The sequence below is a fragment of the Ailuropoda melanoleuca genome, chromosome 6 (assembly GCF_002007445.2).
Source record: "Ailuropoda melanoleuca isolate Jingjing chromosome 6, ASM200744v2, whole genome shotgun sequence".
NCBI classification, from domain to species: domain Eukaryota; kingdom Metazoa; phylum Chordata; class Mammalia; order Carnivora; family Ursidae; genus Ailuropoda; species Ailuropoda melanoleuca.
In genome coordinates, this window is record NC_048223.1 from 6011322 (window position 1) to 6033489 (window position 22168).

Here is a 22168-nt window from a genome sequence, read left to right on the forward strand (position 1 = left end):
CTCAACAGCCCCATTGCCATCACTTTAGTCCAGTTTCACCATCATCTCCCACCTGGACTATTACAATAGCCTTCTAATTAGCCTTTCTACTTCAGCTCTGGCCTCTGTAGGCTATTTGTAACACCGCAGCCATAATCATGGTGTTAAAGCATAATCAGACCATGTCACTCTATTCCTTAAACCCCTCAAGTGCCTTCCCATCTTCCCCAGTAAAAGCCAGAATCCTCTTTGAGTCCTGCAAGTTTGTAGATTGCCTAGCTCCTGGTTTTCACTCTGATCTCTTCTTCCACTCTGTTTTTCTGCTCCAACCACACTGGGTTCCTTGCTATTCTTTCAGAGCCTTTGTGTTGCCTCTTGCTGTAATTGGAATGCTCCTCTTCCAGGTGTCTACCTGGCTTGCTTCTTCACTTTTTTTTAATGTTCTCAGTGATAGCTTCATTGGATACTACCCAAAATTTCAACACCCACCTTGTTATTTTATATCTCCCTTCCTGCTTCGTTGTTGTTTTTTACCTTTGCTCTTATCACCAATATGTTATATATTTTAATTAGTTATCTTGTTTAGTGTCTCCTCTACAGAATTTATGTTCCAAGAGGCAAGGATTTTTGTCACCTTTGTTCATTATTGCATCTCTAGTACCTAGAACAGTGGCTGGCACATAACAGGACTTCAATAGATTTTTTTGAATGAGTAAATGAATGTCAAGTTTGGCAGAAGTGTGGAGCAACTGGAACGTTTACACAGTGCTGGTGGGAGTGTCCATTTGAGCAACAGTGAGAAATAACTTGACAATGTCCAGTGAAGTAAAGTAAAGTAAAACTAAAGATGAATGAACCTTCCGATTCAGCAGTTCCACTTCTGGTATATTCTAATTAAATGCTTCTTATATACATCAAGAGACATACAAGAATAGTCAAAACTCCACTAGTTGTAATAACAAAGAATTGGAAATGTCATCAATAGTAGACTAGCATTTCCAGTTTCTTCTCTCATGTAGCATGAAAAATGAATGAATCAGAACTATGGGAAAACAAAATAAATGAATCTCAAGAACAAAATATTGAGCAATATATGCAACATGATTTCATTTATATAAATTTTAAAAACATAACAACCAAATAATATATGTTTAGAGATACTAAGATATGCGACAAAAGTATAAAGAAAATCAACGCGATCAAGTACACAAATTTTAGGATAGTGATTACCACAGAAGCAGAAAGGTAGGAACTGGATTACAAAGGAGCACAGAGCAACTTTGAAATGTAAAGGTTATGTTCTTTCTCTTCATCTATATGGAGAGTGTGTAGATATGTGTTATATTATTTATTTTTATATTTCATAGTTATAGGTATTCCATAATGTCTTATTCAATATATAACAAAAATAATGTTAAACAAAAATCCAAAGAAAATTTTTAAAGAAATGGATAATCTATTCATTGAACAGCAATTCCAGTGGTCAATAAACTTGAGAAATTGCTCAAGCTGATTATTAATCAAGAGCTACAAATTAAAATAATAATAAGATAATATTCATGACATTGACAAAAATTTTAAAAGTTGATCAGATTAGGTGTTCAGGAGGTATTAGAGAAACGGATATTCCAATAAGCTGCCCATGGAGAGGTAAAATGATTATACTCATTTAGAAGGCAATCTTATAATATCTGTTAAATTCATGATGTTTAAACCTACCACCAATAAATTTTCAAAACAATGACTTTTTCTTCTTCAGTATATTTTTAAAATAATACCATTTTTGAAAAACATATACAAAAATAATATTTTTTATTTATTACTCACAAAAATATTTTTCTTATACAGTGCCAACAATATTTTTATATATTATTCACAACAATAATATTTTTGTGAGTATATCTTATAGATAAAAGTATACTACATGGCAAGGGAGAGAGAGGGGCCAAGAGGAGTGGTCTTTATCATCTGTAATGTTTCAATTATTTTTTAAGTATATTTATGTATTGCTTGTTAATTTTTTAAAAGATTTTATTTATTTATTTTGAGAGAGAGCATGCACATGAGAAGGGGGCAGGGGGAGGGGGAGGGGGAGAGGCAGACTCCCCCCTGAGCAGGGAGCCCTAATCGAATTAGGGCTTGATCCCAGGACCCTAGGATCATGACCTCCTCTGAATGCAGGGGCTCAACCGACTGAGCCACCCAGGCACCTGTATTGCTTATTTAATCATAATTAATTATATAAAAATTTTTGGTATGCAGCTAATTAAATGTAGTATTTAAATGAAACTAAAGCATTTGTATCTTTTAATGTTTATATTAAAAACTAAAAAGGACTTAAATTTAATGTTATGGTACTAAGTTAGGAGGTTTTGAAAGGAGCAAACAGAATAAAACCAAAGAATAAAATTAACTAAAAAATAAAGATAAAAGCAGAAAAATACTACAACAAAGCAAAATAAAACTTGTTTCTTTGAAAAAAGTAGTAAAATAGACAGTTTTGATAAGACAAAGAGAGAGCAAATATAAACAAGGTTAAAAGACATAATAGGACATAATTACAGGTGCTGTGGAGGTTAAAAAGATAAGAACAACTTCACACACAATTGATGCAAATAAATCTAAAATCTTAGATAAAATGGACAATTTCCTAGGAACAAATAACTTATCAAAACTATCTGAAAAAAATTGAATAGACCTATAATCATTAAAGAAACTGAATTAGCTAAAAATCCATTCATCAAAGAATACAAGGCCCAGATTGTTTTATAGGTGAGTTCTATCTAATTTTCAAGGAATAGATCACCTGATTTTATACAAACCTTTCGAGAAAAAAGATAGAGGAATGCTCTCCCAAATTATTTCATGAAGCAACTATAATACTCCTGAGATCAAAACTTGTCAGTAGCAGTAATAAAATGAAAGGTATATGCTGGTTTCACTTATGAACATAGATACAAAGGTTATGAAAAAAATATTATCAAGCCAAATTCATCAGTGTTAAAAAAAATGGTACATTATGACTGAACTGGGTTTATCCTAGGGATGCAAGCATACTCTAATATTAGAATATTGTAAATATAATTTACCACATTAACAAATGAAAATATATTTCAGTAGATATAGAAAAAGCATTGAATATGAAAGGTTCAACACATAGGTTATAAAAATTCTTGGCAAAGTATAGAAGGAAAGGACTTCCTTTATCTGATAGAGTGTATCTATTAAAGACCCATAGACAACATCATATATGGTGGTGAACCTTTAGAAAAATACTTCCTTTTAAATCATTTAAGATTCTCCTTTTGATATGTTTTGATTGTTTTCCATATTTTTTGAGCAGTGAACACCGCTATATAAATCTATGTATACTTGTCATGTTATTTCTTCAGGATAAATTCCAAGAGGTAGAATTTCTCAGATCAAGGTTTTATGTACTCTAAATTTTATTATATTTTTCCAAATTTCCATGTAGAAAAATTGTACAAACTTACAGTGACACAAAACACGGGGAATTCCCCTTTTATCCATTTTACTCATTCGGCACATACTTACTGAGCATTATGATACGCTAAGTTCTCCGCTGGGAGATGGTGCTCAGTGACAAATACCATAAACGTGGTCAGCACCCTTCTGGAGCATACAGATTATTTTTGGGGTCATCTGTGTATCTTCTTTAAGAAATTGCCTGTTCAGGCACCTGGATGTCTCAGTCGTTAGGCATCTGCCTTTGGCTCAGGTCATGAACCCAGAATCCTGGGATCAAGCCCTGCCTCAGGCTCCCTGCTCAGCGAGAGACCTGCTTCTCCCTCTCTCATCCCCCTGCTTGTGTTTCCTCTCTCACTGTCTCTCTGTCAAATAAATAAATAAAATCTTAAAAAAAAAAAAAGACATTGCCTATTCATGACTTAACTTACTTTTCTGAGTAATCAGTTTGATTCACCAGAAGACAAGATTCTAGGATATTCAGAATCTGAAAGATAAGGGGTTCAAGTAATAAGATCTTTTTCATAGAGTAACTTTGTTTTCCAAATCAGAAATAGAACGAATGGTGGAAAAGCACAATTGTACTTAGATGGGACAAAAGAACAAAGTATCTGAAAATAGGTTAGTCCCTAAAAATCTGCAATGTATGACTTCCTCATCCATGGAAAGCGGAAGAAGTGCCATACACAGAGAGGCTGGGGGCACAGGCCACAGACTACATCATTTCCCTTGATTTGTCTTGAGCAGGCCCTACAGTACTGATCTGGACTGTAACTGAACTCAAATTAAACTGAGAAACCCCTATAGAGGAGAACCCTTAATACCATTTATCATTTTCAATCAGCAACTTTTAACTTTATCAAATAATACAAAAAATGAGGGGCTTCTGGGTGGCTGAGTCAGTTAAGTGTCTGACTCAGTTTCAGCTCAGGTCCTGATCTCAGGGTGGTGAGATTGAGCCCCATGTCAGGCTCCATGCTCAGTGCAGAGTCTGCTTGAGATTCTTTCCCCCTCCTACTCATTCCCCCTCTGCTCCACCCCCACTCGTTTGTGTGCTTTCTCTCTTTCTCTCTAAAATAAAAAAAATAAAACCCTAAAATAATAGTATTAATAATACAAAAATCAGTGCTAATAAGATAACAAACTAGCTTCAGCTACTGGCTCCTTCTTCCCAAATCAAACCTAGAGAAACTACATAATTGGAGGAAACATAGACCCGAACAAGTTATAAAAATTATAGGAACACCAGGAGAGACCAGAAGTGGTCTTAAAGTGGTATGGAGGAGGGTCACAGTTGGACAGCAGCCAGAAGCAGGAATGGGAAGAAAGATTCAGTTAGAGATTTTACTTTTAAATTCACCTCTTTTCCTGATTTTTGGGGTGGTCTTTGCCCCCCTCATTTCAACAGTCTAGGGCATCCACTGCGGTGTCAGTGTTAGCATCTGGGCAGTAAAGAAGTTGATAAAGTTGCAGGATGACCAGTTGCCCTGCCCTTGGGCATCCTCTTCTCCATCTCCTGTGCCTCCACATCCCCAGGCAGATAAAAGACTACCTGAGAGATTACCTTTTCCCAGTGTTGCTTTGTTCTAAATATTTAAGGGTAAATCTCTGACAAATGAATTGCCAAAGGAGTGAACCCAAATCAATTTTTTAGGGTGATCAAAAATCTGATGATGCTGAGAGCTTTCTCAACCCTGGAATTTATCCCCTCCCATTTACTAAAAATCACTAAAGGACCTTTCCTTATAACATTGGCAAACAGGATTGACCTCAGGAAAATTGAGCTTACGGGCCAAAATAATAAGATACCCAACGAGTACAGCTACTATAAAACAGAGACCAAAATCTGGACATAGGCCAAATCAAGCAAAATTATTGAGACAGATCAAGAATTTTAAATAGTCATAATTAGTATCCTTAAAGAGACAAAGGAGAATATTAGTAAAATGAAGCAAGCACGGGAAGTTGTAGGAAGAACGAAATGGAAATATCAAAAAAAAAAAATGTTGAAACAGAGAAGGAACAAACACTACTTTTATCCAACACAAAATCAGAATCAGTCAATTAATGGAAAATCAGTTAAAGCAAGGAATCATTTTAAAAAAATAACACAAATTAGTTCCAACATTTAATTATCACTTATATAAATGCATATTTGCCAATCTTTTGATAAAGAGTCAATGCTTTTTCTTTGAATCTTAGAGTTCTAGGTTGTCTTTTTTGTACAATGCACACCCAAAATATGTCTACCAGAACTTCCAGTTTCTATTTCTGTGTCTTTAGTTCAGAGCAAGAATTTAAAAACATTGGCAAAGCAATATAAGCTAAGAACCCTTCTATATTTAGACATATATTTTTGCAACATTTTACAGTTGTCCTACTCAGTACTAATTTAGTAGCATTTTCTAAGGAATTAAATTTTACCAAGTTTTTCTACACATTTAACTTAGTTTTGAAAAACATCAGCTATTTCTTTCATATTCATACTTCATTAATCTATATAATTAAATTATGCAATTACTAATGCCAATTTAAAACAGGGATAAACTGATCTTGAAACAAGTGGGACTGACCCTTGTTAAGCCTAAAATTCATATGGTGAGAGCAGAAGGGACCTGGGCACCCTGGAGAGTAATTCAGTAGCCATCAGCATTCAGTGTACAGAAGGCCAAGGTCATTGTGCCGTACAGAAGGAATGGAGGGCTAGATAGTGGCAACTGGTGAAGAGTTTTAGTGCACATGTATAGTAGAGTCTTTCCCTCTATATATGTATATTATGTTTTGCATATCATCAAATGTTTTATATATTATGTTAAAATATACATGTAGCCCTAGAGAACTTTCTGAGGAATCTTTGTGGATTCCTTTGAAGTACCTGAACAGTTTGGAACAAGAATAAACTTAGCTCCAAACCACCAAACGAAGTCAAAGCTAAAGCTCTCATCCAGATTGATTTAGGCATGCATGGTTTTATGTGAAAATATAACTGCCTTCCCTGAAACAAAAACAAATATATTCTTGTTCTGTAATAAATTCATAGGAAGGGGGGCTTTATAAATCTTACTGAAAAAGAAAGCTCAACGAAGTTAAGCAGTGTACAATAGAGTTTTCTAGAGTTTAGTGCAAGTACTGAAAATCTACACCCACCACATTCTAACTGCCTGTTACAAAGAAACAAGTCAAGCAAACTTAATTTTCATCAACTATTGATTTATTGATATTCGCGCCTTCATAAAAATCATTTGATAGCTGTTCTCCAATTGAATGGCATTATTCAAATGTCATATACGTTTTGTCTTTCATTTCCATTGATTTCTCTGATTTATAAAGACCCTTTCACACTCTCCAATTTCTCATCATGCTCAGCAGAATCAATGTTCTACTCTAAACTTCATTGAATGCCTTTCATTCAGTGAAAGCCTTCTATTGAATGCCTTTCCATATTCCACTCCACCATAGTTCAAAAGTTGAATTCAAAATCTTCTGCATAATGAAAATGATTTTTAACCCTTAGGTGTGTTTTTTTCTTTCTTTTACCAGTCAAATCAATTAAACCTAAAGCCATATGGAGAACAAAAATTAAGAGTTTGAATATTACTGTTTTCATGTAGTATAAGGTTGAGTGCTATGTACATGCATTAGACTTAAAATCATACTGAAATGAACAAGATCTGTACCTCTTTACTTTCTAAATTGTAAAGTATCTACCCCCATGCATTGTACAAAAAAATGACCCAAAACCAAAGAAAAAGTTGAGCAGAAAATTTGGTCAGCTTAAATAGCAAATCAGTTTAATTAGTCTTCAAATTTTTTCCCCTCAAAAATATGAAATTGGGGAGGATGGTAAAAGAAATTTTTCTGAAAACTTCTGATTACTGCTGTACCATTACATACAGTAGCATATTCAAAATCAGTTAATTTAGAAAGTCTGTCAAGGGAATTTGAATGTGGTAAATGCACTAGCATAAATGACAGTGTTTATTAGGAATAACATAACATGAAGCAAAGTTCTTGAAATTTTCAAGCTAGTGATACAACTAAATGTTATTCCAAACAAACGCTTCAACCCCTGCCTCTAAAATAGTGAAGGAAAAGCCTTTTTCAATGAATACGTGTTTGATTCTAGCATTTTGCATTTGTCTTGATGCTCTAACATATTTCACTCTGAAATAGCTGATATAAAACAACACTGAATAATGTCCTCAATCCTAAGTATTTTAGTTTGTAACACTTTCATCAAGCAAATGTGATTCCATGGAGAGGTCAGACACAGCTCATGGTGTTTGGGGCTCAATATCCTTTCCGTATGTTGCCAGTGGTCAATCTTCCTGTAGTAAGAGCACATTGTTTTCATGGTGAATGGAGAGGTATACCCACAGCCATGTTGTGGGTGGGTGTCACTCGGATCACAGCTAGAGCTGGGATATTGGTATGTAACTCAGAGACCTAAAAAAAAAAAAAATGACATCATTAAAAATTTTCTTTTTGTGTGTACATTCTTCATACTTTCACTCAAGAAAGAATTGAGCATTGGTGAATTACAACAATAAAAAGACACACACGATGAGTAAGAAAGGAAATTCATCATAGCTAAATGAAAAAAGTTAAAGAAATGGAATATTAACCTTTAAAATTTGTTGGTAACGTGACTTTTTCATGCCAGTGCCTAATATTAATAACAATGTTTCTCTTGGTTTATTCATTAAGAGAATTTTTTTTTCAGCATGGTTTTAATTTCTGCACAGAAAATACGTTGTTTCAACTCGTTTTCTTTAGCTAGTATTTATTGGCAGAACCACAGTGAAACTAATTACGTTATGCCATAACTCTTTTTTTTTCCCCCTAAGGGCCAGTACTATTAGATTCCCTGAGATGATCCTTCTAGAGAACATGTCTTTGAGCATAATTCTGGTTCTATAGCCTCCCAGCCTTTGAAGTTATTCTAGACTCGAGGTCCAATATGCCAACCGCCAACTCCCAACAACATGTTTACTTTCAAGGCTAACAAGACTGGAATGAAAACTGGCAGTTACTGCCTACGCTGTAGAATTGCCTACTACTACAAGGATTCTGATAGAAATCCCTTTTCCACTGTTAGAGCAAAGCAGTCTGCAATAAATGATACTGTATTTGACTTCTTTCTACGAACCGAAGAAGTAGTTGAAAGGGATAGAGAACTACATTTCAGCTCATCATAAGGAAGGATTTCCTAACAGTTACAAACGTCTGAAAATGCCATTTGCTTCCTTGGAAAGTAGTGGGGTTTCTGCTTTTGACGGTGTTCAGTTACGTGCTGAGCAGTCCCTTGACAAGTGTTGGAGCAATCAAGCATTGCCAGATGTCTGGACATACATTACAAGGTGACTCTATCCTTGAACTCTTGCAATCCTATATTATGGTGTGTGTGTGTGTATTTGTGCGTGTGTGTGTGTATGCTTGTGTGTATTTCATCAAAATAGACCTAAGTCCAATTTTATTTGGGGGCCAATCTTTCTGATCAATATCATGATAATCACTCTGTGAAGTTGCAGACTTGAGAAGCTATTTTTAACTCAATAGTATATTAACTTAAACGAAACCTTACAAAACTCCGTACTTTTACTTTAATATGCCCCCCCAAAAAAGAAAGAAAAAGAATCAAAAATGGAAAACCTCCAGAAATAAGAACACTATTATCAGTATTTACTGGCTAAAGTAATTTAGCAAATTCACAGAAAATAACCTTCCACTTAAGTTATAAGCTCAAGGATTTCAAGAATATCTGGTTACAGTATTTATTCAGTTTAATGAAGCTGAATTCCTTTTAGCTATAACTACATTTATTTCCTGTATTAACTTTACTTACTTAATGATGCCTATTCATCTTCCTAAAATGTGTTTTGTTGTGTTTTTATAGACTGTGCATCTGAAATTCTCATGTTTTTAAAAAGTCAAATTAAGTTTAAAAGAAGACAATGAAATGCAGGGAATGGGAGAGGGCTGGGTAGCAGCCAGGAGTGCATAGGGAGCCCAAGAATTCTCAAAGAAATATAGGACAAAGTAGAAGCTTTCGAACACCTAAGTGGCATATCTCCTCTACTTTAGACACTGTGTAGTCCTGAATTGTAAAGTCCTAAACTTGGACTTGAAGCCTACCTCCTGCAGGTGAGTTAGAGAAAGAATACCCACGTTGTGTGAAGTTTCTTTTATTTTATGCACACACACACACACACACACACGTATATAATCCGTATGCATGTAATAATACACATAAAACCATATATAATCATAATGATGGTTCTATAGAGCATAGTGCAAAGCATTTCTCTAGGATTGGAAAGTTTTGTCTTAACATTACAAATGCAAGGCAGAAGTTTTGTTTTCACTTTTTGCTTTTTGGGGGGAAATTGTTCTAGGTGACTGGGTGGTAGTAGACATTGGGAGAACGTAAGTATCCAGCACCTCAAGTATCCATCACCTGAAGCACCACCTGTTGCTTCCACTAGTTGGATACAAAGAAATGTACCTTTCAGCTTTCTTTACTTGAAAAAAAATGTGGTCAGAGTCACAGATACCTTCCTGCCAACCCCACACTTGCTCTGATGATCAAACAAAATATATGTCTTTAAAATATCCTTTGTAAATTCTAAAGCCTTATAAATATTCACCAATCTGTTGTTAACAAGCATCTTGCTGCCCCCAAAACTGAATCTCATATAATGGAGAGATAGCCTCATCTGGCAAAAATGATTTGGGCCTTAAACAAAACCCAAGACAGCTCAGTTCTTCCCTTTATTGTGTTTTATGTTGGCAAGGGCAGTAATACCATTGAGTGCAGCTTCCCCAACTGTAAAATGAAAATAAAATTATCAGTTTATGAGTTTTGTTGTCATTATAACATAAATTGTTTAAAAATTTTAAAGTAAAAGCCTTTAACACATTCCTTAGCGTAATTTAAATCCTAAAAAATATTAGTTCCGTTAGTATTATTACTATTTTAGGAGTAGTAATACTGCTATTATTACAATGTCCTGAATTTAGAAGAATCTCACAGGGTTGCAGTTGTACCTGTATGTAATTATAAATCTACGGCTTCAAAAGAGAGGCTGCACTCTAGGAACCATGGCCATGACTGGCAATAAAGCTCTTAGATCATTTACATCCTTGCTGTAAAGTTCACAGGTCTTCACTACAATTCATCTCTTATGCTACGTCTAAAGCCCATAGGAATTATTGGATTTACCATGAACAAATTTCCTCAGGACTGGGACTAAGCAAATATTAGAATTGCAGAAGCAAAAGTTACAATTCCAGTAAAATATATTGTAATGTTTGTTTGCAAATCCCCCAATACAGGAATAAAAATTATTCATTTATACCCCAGCTTATTCAAAATATAGATATACTCAATAGTATATAAAAAATGAAATCTGAGATATTCTCTGAAGAAAGCTTCCAGTTAGGAAGAAAGACAAATTTTAAAACAAACAAAAAAATTAATCCTGGGTCAAAATTACAGAGAAAATAAAAGGGCATTTTTAGTTCTTCCTTTCCTTCCCTTTATTACACTTTTGTAGGTTCTTTCACCTCACAATTAAAATGGATTTCAGTGTATTACTTGGACGAGTAGATGAAAGTCAGTAGGTTGTGTCAAACTGTACTATGCCAAATAAAAGCTGTGCTGAGGAATCCATGTGAATTTAATTGGTTTTAGTGAAGCAGGGTACAACGTAATGAACTGCTGTAATATTTCTCTATATGGTAAAGTTTCATTCTTTTACTAATAGGAGAAAGAAGCCAATTAGCATTAGTGATGTGATTTTATAAAATAGATATGATTTTTTTTTACTTTCTAGTAAGTACAGTAAATAACTTATACTAAAAAAATATATAACATCTAGTAAGTCTTCAGAGAACATGGTTTACTGAGTTGTTTAAACTCTATTTAAGTTGTTTAATTAACATATGAATGGTTACCATGAACTTTCAGAGTTTTTAAACACTGATTGTCCTCTTCTGTAGTTTAAGTATTTCCCTAGTCTTCTTTGTACTATTAACTTGCTTTTTATTTTCCTGAATAAAAGCTTTGCTATGCAGAGATTACTTAAGTTGGGTTCTCTCCAAAGGCTCACAAACCGAGAATTAATGGAAATAAAACACATGTTGATTACTGTACTGGATAAATAAAATGTTGAGTCAAGTTCTTTTTCATTGACCCTGAGTGAGGATGAAGTAGATGTGAGATAATTTATAGTGAATACTGATCCTGAATCCACTAGTTTGACATTTGTTGTTGTTGTTGTTGTTGTTGTTGTTGTTATTATTATTGGTTTGGAAGTGGAGTTTTGAGGTTGGTTTGTTTGTTTTTTCCAAAATTGACCAATAAATCTATTCCCTCAGTAATTAACTACTCTGGGTCAGACTCAGGCAATGCCTTCCTGTTGGTCAAATTGGTTGCCTCTGTCAGAGTGAACTTAATGTAGATTCTCCTTTTGAAACATGTCTTCAGGGGATTTTTGCACGTGAAACAAAATTGAATTCACCCACACATTTTCATTAAGTGCCCCAAGAAGGAAATTATTATGAAGCCTGTTCATTCAGAGGAATGTTGTCACATGATATAAATAGACAAAGGAGTGCTAATCAGTGCTGCTGCCTTGCTATGAAGGGAACCTTTTTTAAAATGCTAATAACCATCTACAATTTAGAATAAGTGAGTCTATCAGATTGTCAAAGCTTGTTAAAAATTGATAAAAACTACTTTTGGCAAGCATGTGGGGAAAGGGCACCCTCTGCACCATTATTAGAGATGCAAATTGGCATGTTCTTTCTGAAGGGCAGACTGGTAGTATGTTGAAAAAGAAAAATTAATGTATACCCTTTGACAGAAGTAACTCATGTCTAGGAATTACCTAAGGAGTAATCACTCAATTTGGGAGAGGTGTTTGTATAAAGGTGCTTAATGCAGCATTGTTTAAAAGGGAACAATCTAGAAGCAACCAAATGTCCAATTATGGGTACGTGAAATAAAATTCAGTAGGAAAATACAAAGGGATATTTTGCTGCCAAAAAATTGTTTAGTAGATCCAAGTTTATTGCCATGGAAAGAGATTTATGAAATATTATTAAGTTAATTAAGTTACATAAAAAATATGGTCAGATTTACATAACATTATGCATGTTGTCTATACATCTACAGATCTATGAAAAAGAAATTACTGAAAAAGTAATTCCCCAAAAAGATAAGTGTTTTTATCATTGAGGTTTGTATTTTTCCTCACTCAAAAATAATTTTAAACAAAATAAGAAAAATATTAGAAATGTGCAAGAATGCTCAATAACCTCCCCAAAATAAAAAGATGAAAGTTTGCGAAAGGCTTGAAACAGAAAACATTTGGAGAACTTTTTATTCAACTTTAAAATTCTTGTCCTAACTTAATCTAGTTTTATAAACTGTGAAATTAATACAAGTTCATGGCAAATAATGACACAATGTCAATATCCATAAAGTGAAGTAAAAGTTATGGATTTATTCATATACAACATATCCTTTATTTCTTTAACTCACTTTTTATGATTTAACCATGATCTTGGCTATCTTTCTATATCAGCATATATAGAACATCATAAAATTTATTCTATTATATGAATGTACATAATTTATTCAACCATTTCTTATATTATAGATATTTGCTTCCAGGCTTTTGCTAATATAAATACACTATAAAATTTCTTGATTGAAAAATCATATACAAAATTACTGGTAGTTTCTTGAATACATTCATAAATAGGTTCTAGTTTTTTATTTAAATTATCAATTCTTCTGGAATTTATTTGGCAATAAGGAGTGAGTTAGGAATCCATCTTTATTTTTGATTACTTTTTTTTCCAAATCAGTCAAATTTTTCTACAGTCTTTCTCAACAATCTATATTTTCCCCCAATGATATTATAAAATTGTCATTTTCTCTAAATTGATATACATATATTCTGTGTCTTACAAAATAAAATACCATAAAACTTTGGGTAGGAAATTGAAAAACTGATATTATTCACCTAAAAAAATAAACATGCAAGAAGAGCTTGCTATGAGGGATCACTGATGTCAGAACAGCTGTCCTTTAGAAAGCAACCAGAAAAGTTGGACAAAGAAGCAGAAAAGCAGGTGTTCAAAAGAATTGACAAGTAACCACATCATCCAGGACTTGAAAGGCCAAGATACCAAATAAAAGCGAAGTAAACTAAAGTATGTTGAAGACAAGAAATAATAAAAATAATAGAGAAATTAATGAAATGGGTAGGGGAAAGTTGAATACAGAAAAATCAACAAAGCCAAATTTCTTCTTGGAAGCATTCATAAAATTGATAACTCTCTAACAAGATTTATCAGGAAGAAAAGACACAAGTTATCAGTATTGGGGGGAAAGACAACTACAGACATGTCTGTAGGGACATAACTACAGGCATGTTTGAAGATATTACAAACAACTGTATCCCAGTACATGTGAAAATTTAGATGTAACAGCAAACACAACTCAGTGAAACTAATACAGAAATAAATAGAAAATCTGAATAGAAATAAATAGAAAATCTACTGTCTATTAGAATAATTGTATCTGTAGTTAAACATCTTCCAACAAAGAAAACTCCAAGCCCAGAATTCTTCTAAGTGTTTAAAAGAAGAGAACAGAAACCTGTTTTATCAAACTTCAGTAACTTTAATAATACAACCTGGTAAAGACTATGCAAAAAAAGGAGCATTATAAGGTAGTCTTTTGTGATATAGACACAAAAATTTTAATATTAGCAAATTTATTCTAGTGATGTATAAAAAAGGATAATGCATCATGACCAAGTAGAGTTTATTGCAGGACTTCAAGATTGTTTTAGCCTTTGGAAATCAATTAATGTAATTAAGTACCTTAAAGCAATGAAAGAAAAAAATACCATATGATCATCTTAATAGGTAAAAAAAAAAAAAAAGGATTTGATAAGAATAAACATATGCTTGTTTTCCTAAAATATCTATTCCTAGTAGATTAGGAGTAGAAGTAACTTATTTAATCTGTTTAAGGAGTTTCTATGAATTTAGTAGAGAAATATTGAAAATTTTTCCTTTAAGACTAGGAATAAGACAAAGATGCCCCATCACCACTTTTATTCCACACTGCACTGGACATGTATTACCTAACAAGTATAATCAGGCAAGAAAAAAAAGATGCAAAATGTATAATGAATGGAAAGGAAAAAACAAAATATCCTTATTTGAAAACAACATGATTGTGAAAATCCAAAAGAATCTACCAATAAGCTATGAGAATTATTGAATAAATTTAGTAAGACCCTGAATATAAGATCAATAAAAAATTGATTGTATAATAGGTGTATCTAGCAACAATTAGAAAATGAACTTTGAAAAGGGTACCATTTACATAAGTAACAAAAAAACAGCAAATATCTAGGAATAAATCTAAACAAAAATATGCAAAATCTTTATGCAAAAAATACAGAGAGAAATTAAAGAAAACCAAAATCTTTAATAAGGATATGTGATGTTCACGGATTCAAATTTCAATATTGAAAAAACATGCATTCTATCCAAATTTCTCTATAAATTTAATGCAGCTCCAACTAAAATGCCAGTGATTTATTTTTGTGGAAAAGGACAAGTTGATCCCTAATAAGTTCTAATGGCAAAGTGAGGAGGCAAAGAGTTAATTTAAAAAAAAAAAAAAGGCAACAAAACCAGGTGTTGACAAGAATGCAAGCCAACAAGGACTGCTGATGGAGTGCAAGTTGGAGCTACCAACTTGGAAAACTGTGGCACTGTGTCCCGATGATTCCACAGAAATATAAACACATATATACAGCAGCAAAATTCATCATAGCCCCAAAATGGGAACAACCCACATGTTTACCAGTAGCAGAATGAATAAATAAATGGTAATATATTCATATAATTTTAAAAAACGAACTACTTCTATACACAACAATATGAAGCATCTCACAAACGTAATGTTGAGTAAAAGATGACAAATACAAAGGAGAATATATTGTCTGATTCCATTCTTATTTAACTGAAGGAAAGGTATTTGTGATGATGGAAGAGCTAATAGCAGTGCATTGGGGTGTGGAAGTATAGTGGGAAGGGGAACGAGAGTAATTCTGGGATGCTGGTAATATCTTCTTGTTTAATCTGAAATTGTAAACATATGATTTATACATTTTTCTAAGCAACTAAGCATAAAAAAACCATTTTTTAATATGCAAAAATAGAAAGACTCAGAAGAAGGTAGAGTATGGAAAAAATCTAAATCCATAGAATATTACAATATATTATGGAACATTATTTACAAAGACATGGTAATTGGTAGAGGAATAGGTAACAATAGAAACAACAGGTCCAGAAAGGGACCTAAATGGAAAATGGAACTTCTGTGCAGTGTGTATATAAGCAGTTACTTGTAATTTTTTTTTTTAAGATTTTATTTATTTATTTGACAGAGATAGAGACAGCCAGCGAGAGAGGGAACACAAGCAGGGGGAGTGGGAGAGGAAGAAGCAGGCTCCCAGCGGAGGAGCCTGATGTGGGTCGATCCCATAACGCCGGGATCACGCCCTGAGCCGAAGGCAGACGCTTAACTGCTGTGCCACCCAGGCGCCCCTGCAGTTACTTGTAATTTTGGCCAGTGCTAGATTTTGATAAACTGAGTGACTACAAGTTAAAATCCTGAGTATTCCAAAGGAAACAAATCTCTAAACAAATATTTGATACCATGGGTCTCCATGTAAAATGTATAGGACAAATTCCCATCACATCTCAACAACCAATAGAAAAAGAAAAAAAATTTTTCCCTTTAATTGAGGAATAGATTGAAAGGGGAGGTGGAATTAGGGGTGGGGGTGGACAGGGGCAACTGACTTTGCTGCTATCTGAAAAAAGTCAAAAAGTTGATCCTTTACCCTTTTTGTTATAACCCATATTGAGCCAGAGAGGTGTTGTGTTTTGTTTTGTTTTGTTTTGTTTTTTGTTAAACTGGTACAGGACTGGGAAGGAATATATATCATTTTAAGTGATAGAAACCTCACCTCGGAAAAAAAAGTGATTTCTTGGTCTTTTTAATAGCCTAAGTGTAGATTTTCTTTGGGAGAGGCTGAATGCAGATTACGCAGTGTCGTCAGGACATGGCTTCACTTTCAGGCAGCTATTTCCTCTGTGATCACAAGATGGCTAGCAGCAGCTCCTTAGTCTGCATCCTACTCTCTCACACTGTGAAAAACTGGGGGTCTTTATCCCAGCATTTCCTGCCAGGTCTCATAGTATTTCTTTGGCTCTGAATGCACCACACCCATTTCTGAACCAAACATGCTGGCTAGAGAAGTGCACTGATTTGAGTGGTTTAGTCCTAAATCATATATTCCAGATCTGAGCTATAGAGGTTTCAACATGTGAGCTGAAAGTGGGGAAGAAGGTGAACCCCAGAAGGAAATTGGAATGTGACCACCAAGGAGAGGCTAAATGGATCCTAGATGGCAAAATGTTCCCTCTACAGTACTTGGGATGGGGGATAGGAGAAGAGGCTCTATGAATTTAATCTTGCATGTGTTTGTTAATGGTAAAAATTGGGTAGCTGCACCATAGCTGAACGTTTGTGCCCCTCCCCTGACCAAACTCATATGTTGAAGTCCTAACCTCCAGTGTGGTGGTATGTAGAGGTAGGGCTCTGCGGAGCTGATTAGGTAATGAGGGTGGAGCCTTCATGAATGGGATTAGTGCCCTTACAAAAGAGACATGGGAGAGAGCTCTCTGCCATGTGAGGAAACAGCGAGCAGGCTGCTGTTAGCAAACCAGGAAGAGGATTCTCACCAGAACTTAACTGGCTGACATGACCTTTTGATCTCGGACTTTTCAGCTTCCAGAATTATGAGAAATAACTCTCGGTTGTTTTAAACAGCCAGTCTATAGTATTTTGTTATGGCAGGCTGAACGGATTAAGACAGCCAAATCTCACTTTTTGAAAAAATAAAGATATGAGAAGGTAGCAAAGTGTTCCCCATCCCCTATATTTTCTCCCATGTTCTCAAGTTTTTGTGGTTATTTGGGTGTTTGTTAAGATGAGCTGGTCTAGAATGTGAAACAAGTCCTCAGGATAATTGATGATCGCTGCCTCTGCAGAAAGACCGTCTTGTACCACGGGAGCTGTGTCTTTTTTAATCCTTTATTTCTATTACTGGCTTTAAATAATGTTTCTGACAAGATTCTGCTTTTCTTCCTGTCAACTGCCGGTAAGCAGGTATTGGGCATTATTTGTGGGGCTGTAAATACATTACATGAAAAAATAATGAGTCCTTAAAAAGTCAAGAGAAATGCCTCCAGAGACGTTTACCTAACATGGTGATTTATGTAGGGCTGAGAATGAAGTTTCAGAAACTTCCAAATGAAAATTCTGGAACATAAACTAAAGTCTCTTCCAAATGTGTGTTTGTTGTAGCCCCTGGACACATTTCCCTTTTACTTCTAATCTGGAAGTTAGAGAACGTTTTTCATGCTCAACTTAAATTGTTTAGTTAATGGTCTAAAAATAACTCTTGGGAGCGTCCCTCTGCATAGCGTGTTATTACTCTATTCCTCTGACTGAATTTGATGGATCTATTGTGTTCTCATTGCATAAACTGATCCCTGGGATTAATCATTTTCTTTTTACCAGCTAGAAATTGTAGACATTTAATGGATATACCTACATCAGTCAATTTAATGAGTCTCAGTGGCTGGGGTTTGAAATATACTGATCATTCTAATGTTGAAATATAATTGACATTCATTCTTATTCCAAGTTTCCAAGTTTTCAAAGTTTGTCCCTTCTGCCTGTCTGAGGAAGGTAATTTAGCTAAAACTTTTTTTGAAAAGTTTTCAGAGCCTAGGAACTCAAGGGCATCTACTGAGTAATGTCAGAAGAAGCTAACCAATCTTTGCATCCTTTCCTATGCTACACCTTAAGCAATCACATAGATTTCTATAAACAAGGAATTCTATCATTCTAGTAGGAATTGTTCCATGGAGGATTGTGCTGGCTAATATACCCAGGTATATTTCTAGCAGCCTTGCAGCCGGAAAGGAAGATGGGATGTTGACATGGCTGCCACATCTGTCACTGGGTGGAGAACCAGGGTAGAGTCAGAGGACCTTGACAGGGTACCCAGGGGCCCTGTACCCTTCCAGAAACAGAGCACAAGGCCAATGCATGGCCTTCCCAGAACCAGACTATCCACTTCCCAGACTATCCACTTACCAAAACAGTTACAAGATATGAAGTGGATTCAAACCTGAGTCATAATTAATGGGTTTTGGTTTCTGTTTTGTTTTCAGTTGTTTGAATTTATGAACTTCTTGGCCGAAAATGTCATCTTCTGTTACATGGGCCTGGCGCTGTTCACGTTCCAGAATCATATCTTTAATGCTCTTTTTATACTCGGAGCCTTTGTATCCTTTGAAATACAGAACATGGAGTGATGAGGCAAAAGAGCAAACTACTTACTTACTGATTATTCTGTTAAATGGTTAAAGTAATTTCCTCAAGTTTATTGCAAGGCTCAAATTCATGGCAGATAAGTAATTTCTAGTAGGAGGGAAAAGATCCTAAGAAATTGGAACCTTTATTAAATGCTTCTGTTTCAAGATAAGAAATTTGTAAAATACTGAGAGAAATAAAGGGGGAAAACTGAAGGAGAAGAGAATACCCAAAAAATGAATATTCAAAATATATTTATTTCCTTAATATTCAAAGTATGTTTTTAAACTATGGATCATTTACATAAAAATATATCAGTCCATTCTTTACAGAGAAAAATACTTAATCTGCATTAGAGTGTATCCAAATATAGCCAGGATTATTAAGCTTTAGAAATATTTTCATCACAAGATGGTAAAATCTCTTTTCCAGTGAGGACTTTGAAAATAAGATACACAGAATAAAGATCAGATGAAATTAGCATTATAGATGTGATTTCAATGTCCTATGTAAGTGTACATGTGAGTTTATTTTAATAAGATCACCCTTTCTTATAAGTTAAATAACAGATAAAATCTAGACCTCCCTTTTAAAGCAGAGGACTTTTGTAGCTCTAGGCCTGGGGTGCGAGCATTCCCCAGTAGGAATGGTTGTCTATTTGATAGGACACTGAGCTGTTAGGGATGTCCCCAAGGACAGTCAGCAACTTTTGTCCTTTGGAAAATGGGCAGATGCCCCATCAGATCATAGGCATGTGATCCTGACAGCCAGGAGAGCTGACCCTTCTTCTGTAAGCCCTGTTCCGGTAAGCACCTGAATTTGCCTACTGTCTTATTTTCACTGAACACTCCCAATCTCATCCAAAACCTACATCTTAGATGGAAGCTCCCTCTTCCCACATAACTCCACCCCATGTGAGAACAAACTAGAATCTACAGACTCTCAGGGACGAAGTCCTGGGTGATGAAAGGGGAGAGATGACTACCACCAGTACTTCTGGAGATTTTAAGCTGTAAAGCTTGGACTTCAGCAAAATTCTTCCTAAAGAAAGAGTTGTATTATACATTTAGACAGGCAATTCCTGTCAAAATTAAATCCACTAAGAGAAAAAGTAAGTGAAGCTTGCCAGATTCAGGGAGCATAAACTGATGGAAAGCAAGATAGCAATCATGAGCAGAAGTACATTTATCCTTTCTAACGTGCTGCTTGAGAAGATAATGCCCCAGCTCTGAATGGTCTCTGCCTCACATTTTGCAGCAGAGTTGAGCAAAGAGTCAGTCATCAGCAACATAAATGTGATGAGAAAATTTACAGTGATTGAAATGGTATGGGGTTAACAATTCTAAACCAAGTAGATATTCAAAGAAAAGCAGAGTTCTCTGCTATTTCTGGAAAGGAATTGACATTTAAAGATTAATTTTGGAAGCAAGTTGGACATACACGTATTGACATATTTATCCCCATTTTCTGGGCCATGAAATAGAGAAGCTTAAGAACGTAATAGTTAAAGCTCAAGGACTCGCAGCCTCATTGCAGCAACATTTTCCTCAATGTTTCCCTGTGCTTGTCTGTAGCTCGCAATTTTTGTTGCCAGAGCCTGCAACATATATCCCCTCTCCTTCCTCCTGAATCTGGGCCGGAAACAGAAGATCCCCTGGAATTTTCAACACATGATGATGTTTTCAGGTATGTGAACTATGTTATGTGTTAGTGCTTCTCTTGTCTCACACTTTTACAGCACATGGAAAGACAGAGATCTCCTGGTCCTCTTACCCCATTGCATCTACTACTCTTTACCCTGTCGCACCTAAAACCGTGCTGATACCCTAAGTTCTGAGCAACAGTGGGATTTCTTTCCAGAAGGAAAATGAAACGAAAGGGAATTTTGTTGGAAAATACGGTATCTGCCAGAAACTGGCCCAGAATAGGTATTTGACTTTCCCCCGACCTATTCCAGATCAATTTTCATATCAGGGTATTTGCAGTCATTTCACAAATTGTGTACTCGAAGGTAAATAATGTATAAATGGTGCGATCTTTGTCCAATCTTAGAATCCCTGTTCCTTTCCTATGCAAAACTCCAGGAACTTCCTGTAGTTAATACAAAAGTGAATCATATCTAAGTATGCTTAGTTATTAGTTGAGAAAACAAGTATTAATTGCACACTCACCTAATGCCAAGAGCAGTGCTAAACACTGGTGGATGTAACTGACAAATTCTCTGCTCTCAAAAAGCTGATGTTGTACTTGTTTAAACCATACCTGAAGGCTCCTTTTTCCAAAAGAAAATAAACCAAATGAATTTTCTGACCCTGAACTACTCTGGGAATTGTGATTTCTTTCTGTTCAATCAATTTTCCTACCATCAGTCTTTTCTTATTCAGGGACCTTTTTCCTTACATGCCTTCTGTGTATGAATACACTTATATTACACCCAGGGGCAGTTCATGGGAATATACATGAGAGTATAATAAGCAAACAAACACTCTCAGAATAGAGCAAGCAAATAGAATTTGGGGCATACAGGGGGATGTGAAAAAACTGAGGAAACGAACACTTATTGAATATCTACTATTTGCCACTCACTATAGATCCATTCTATGAAGCAGATATCGAACCATTTTTTAGATGGAGAAATTTCAGGGAACTGAAATTCCTGAAGTGGTTCAGGAATTCCTGAAGGGGAGAGGAGACTCCACTTCAAACCCACCCAAGTGTCTCAAAATCCATCGTTTCAGAAGTAGTACTAGGAGTGAAAGGCTTGTTTCACCTTCCGTTGCATTCTAGCCCGTTTTACACAGTGAAGAGTTGGTATTTCCCAGGTTGAGAATGAGCTATTTAATCAAGTATGAAAAAATGGAGATCCAGAGTTTAAAATGCCCTTCTTAGGTTTCTGACAGTGTTTCCCTCCATTTCCAGATACACTAGAATGAAAGAGTCATAAAGAGGATAAGTTGAACTAGTAGATGATCTTTGACTTAGAACTGCAATTAACTTTGGAAATGAGTTGACTTCTATTATGGGAAAACAAAAGGCAAGTTTGATCACTTATAAATAGGAAGTCAGCTCTGGGATGCACTTTAGCAACTCATTTCTAGAAGCTAGAAAGCACTTTTCCTTCCTTCCCATCAAAACATTAGTAGTTTTACTCTGGAGAATAAATACTCTGGCTTATTTTTAAGACTTAAGTATTATATTTTAAACAACAATGCTTTA

The 22168-nt window shown here is 35.0% G+C and overlaps 1 protein-coding gene across 1 annotated transcript in view; it reads left to right on the forward strand.

The window, feature by feature from the left end:
• Positions 1-22168, forward strand: part of SLC9A9 (solute carrier family 9 member A9) — a 482912-nt gene that overhangs the window by 245561 nt on the left and 215183 nt on the right. Inside the window, exons 10-11 of the mRNA XM_034661809.1 lie at positions 18811-18924; positions 20527-20638. Coding sequence (XP_034517700.1) covers positions 18811-18924; positions 20527-20638 — 226 coding nt within the window. The remainder of the gene's footprint in view (positions 1-18810; positions 18925-20526; positions 20639-22168) is intronic.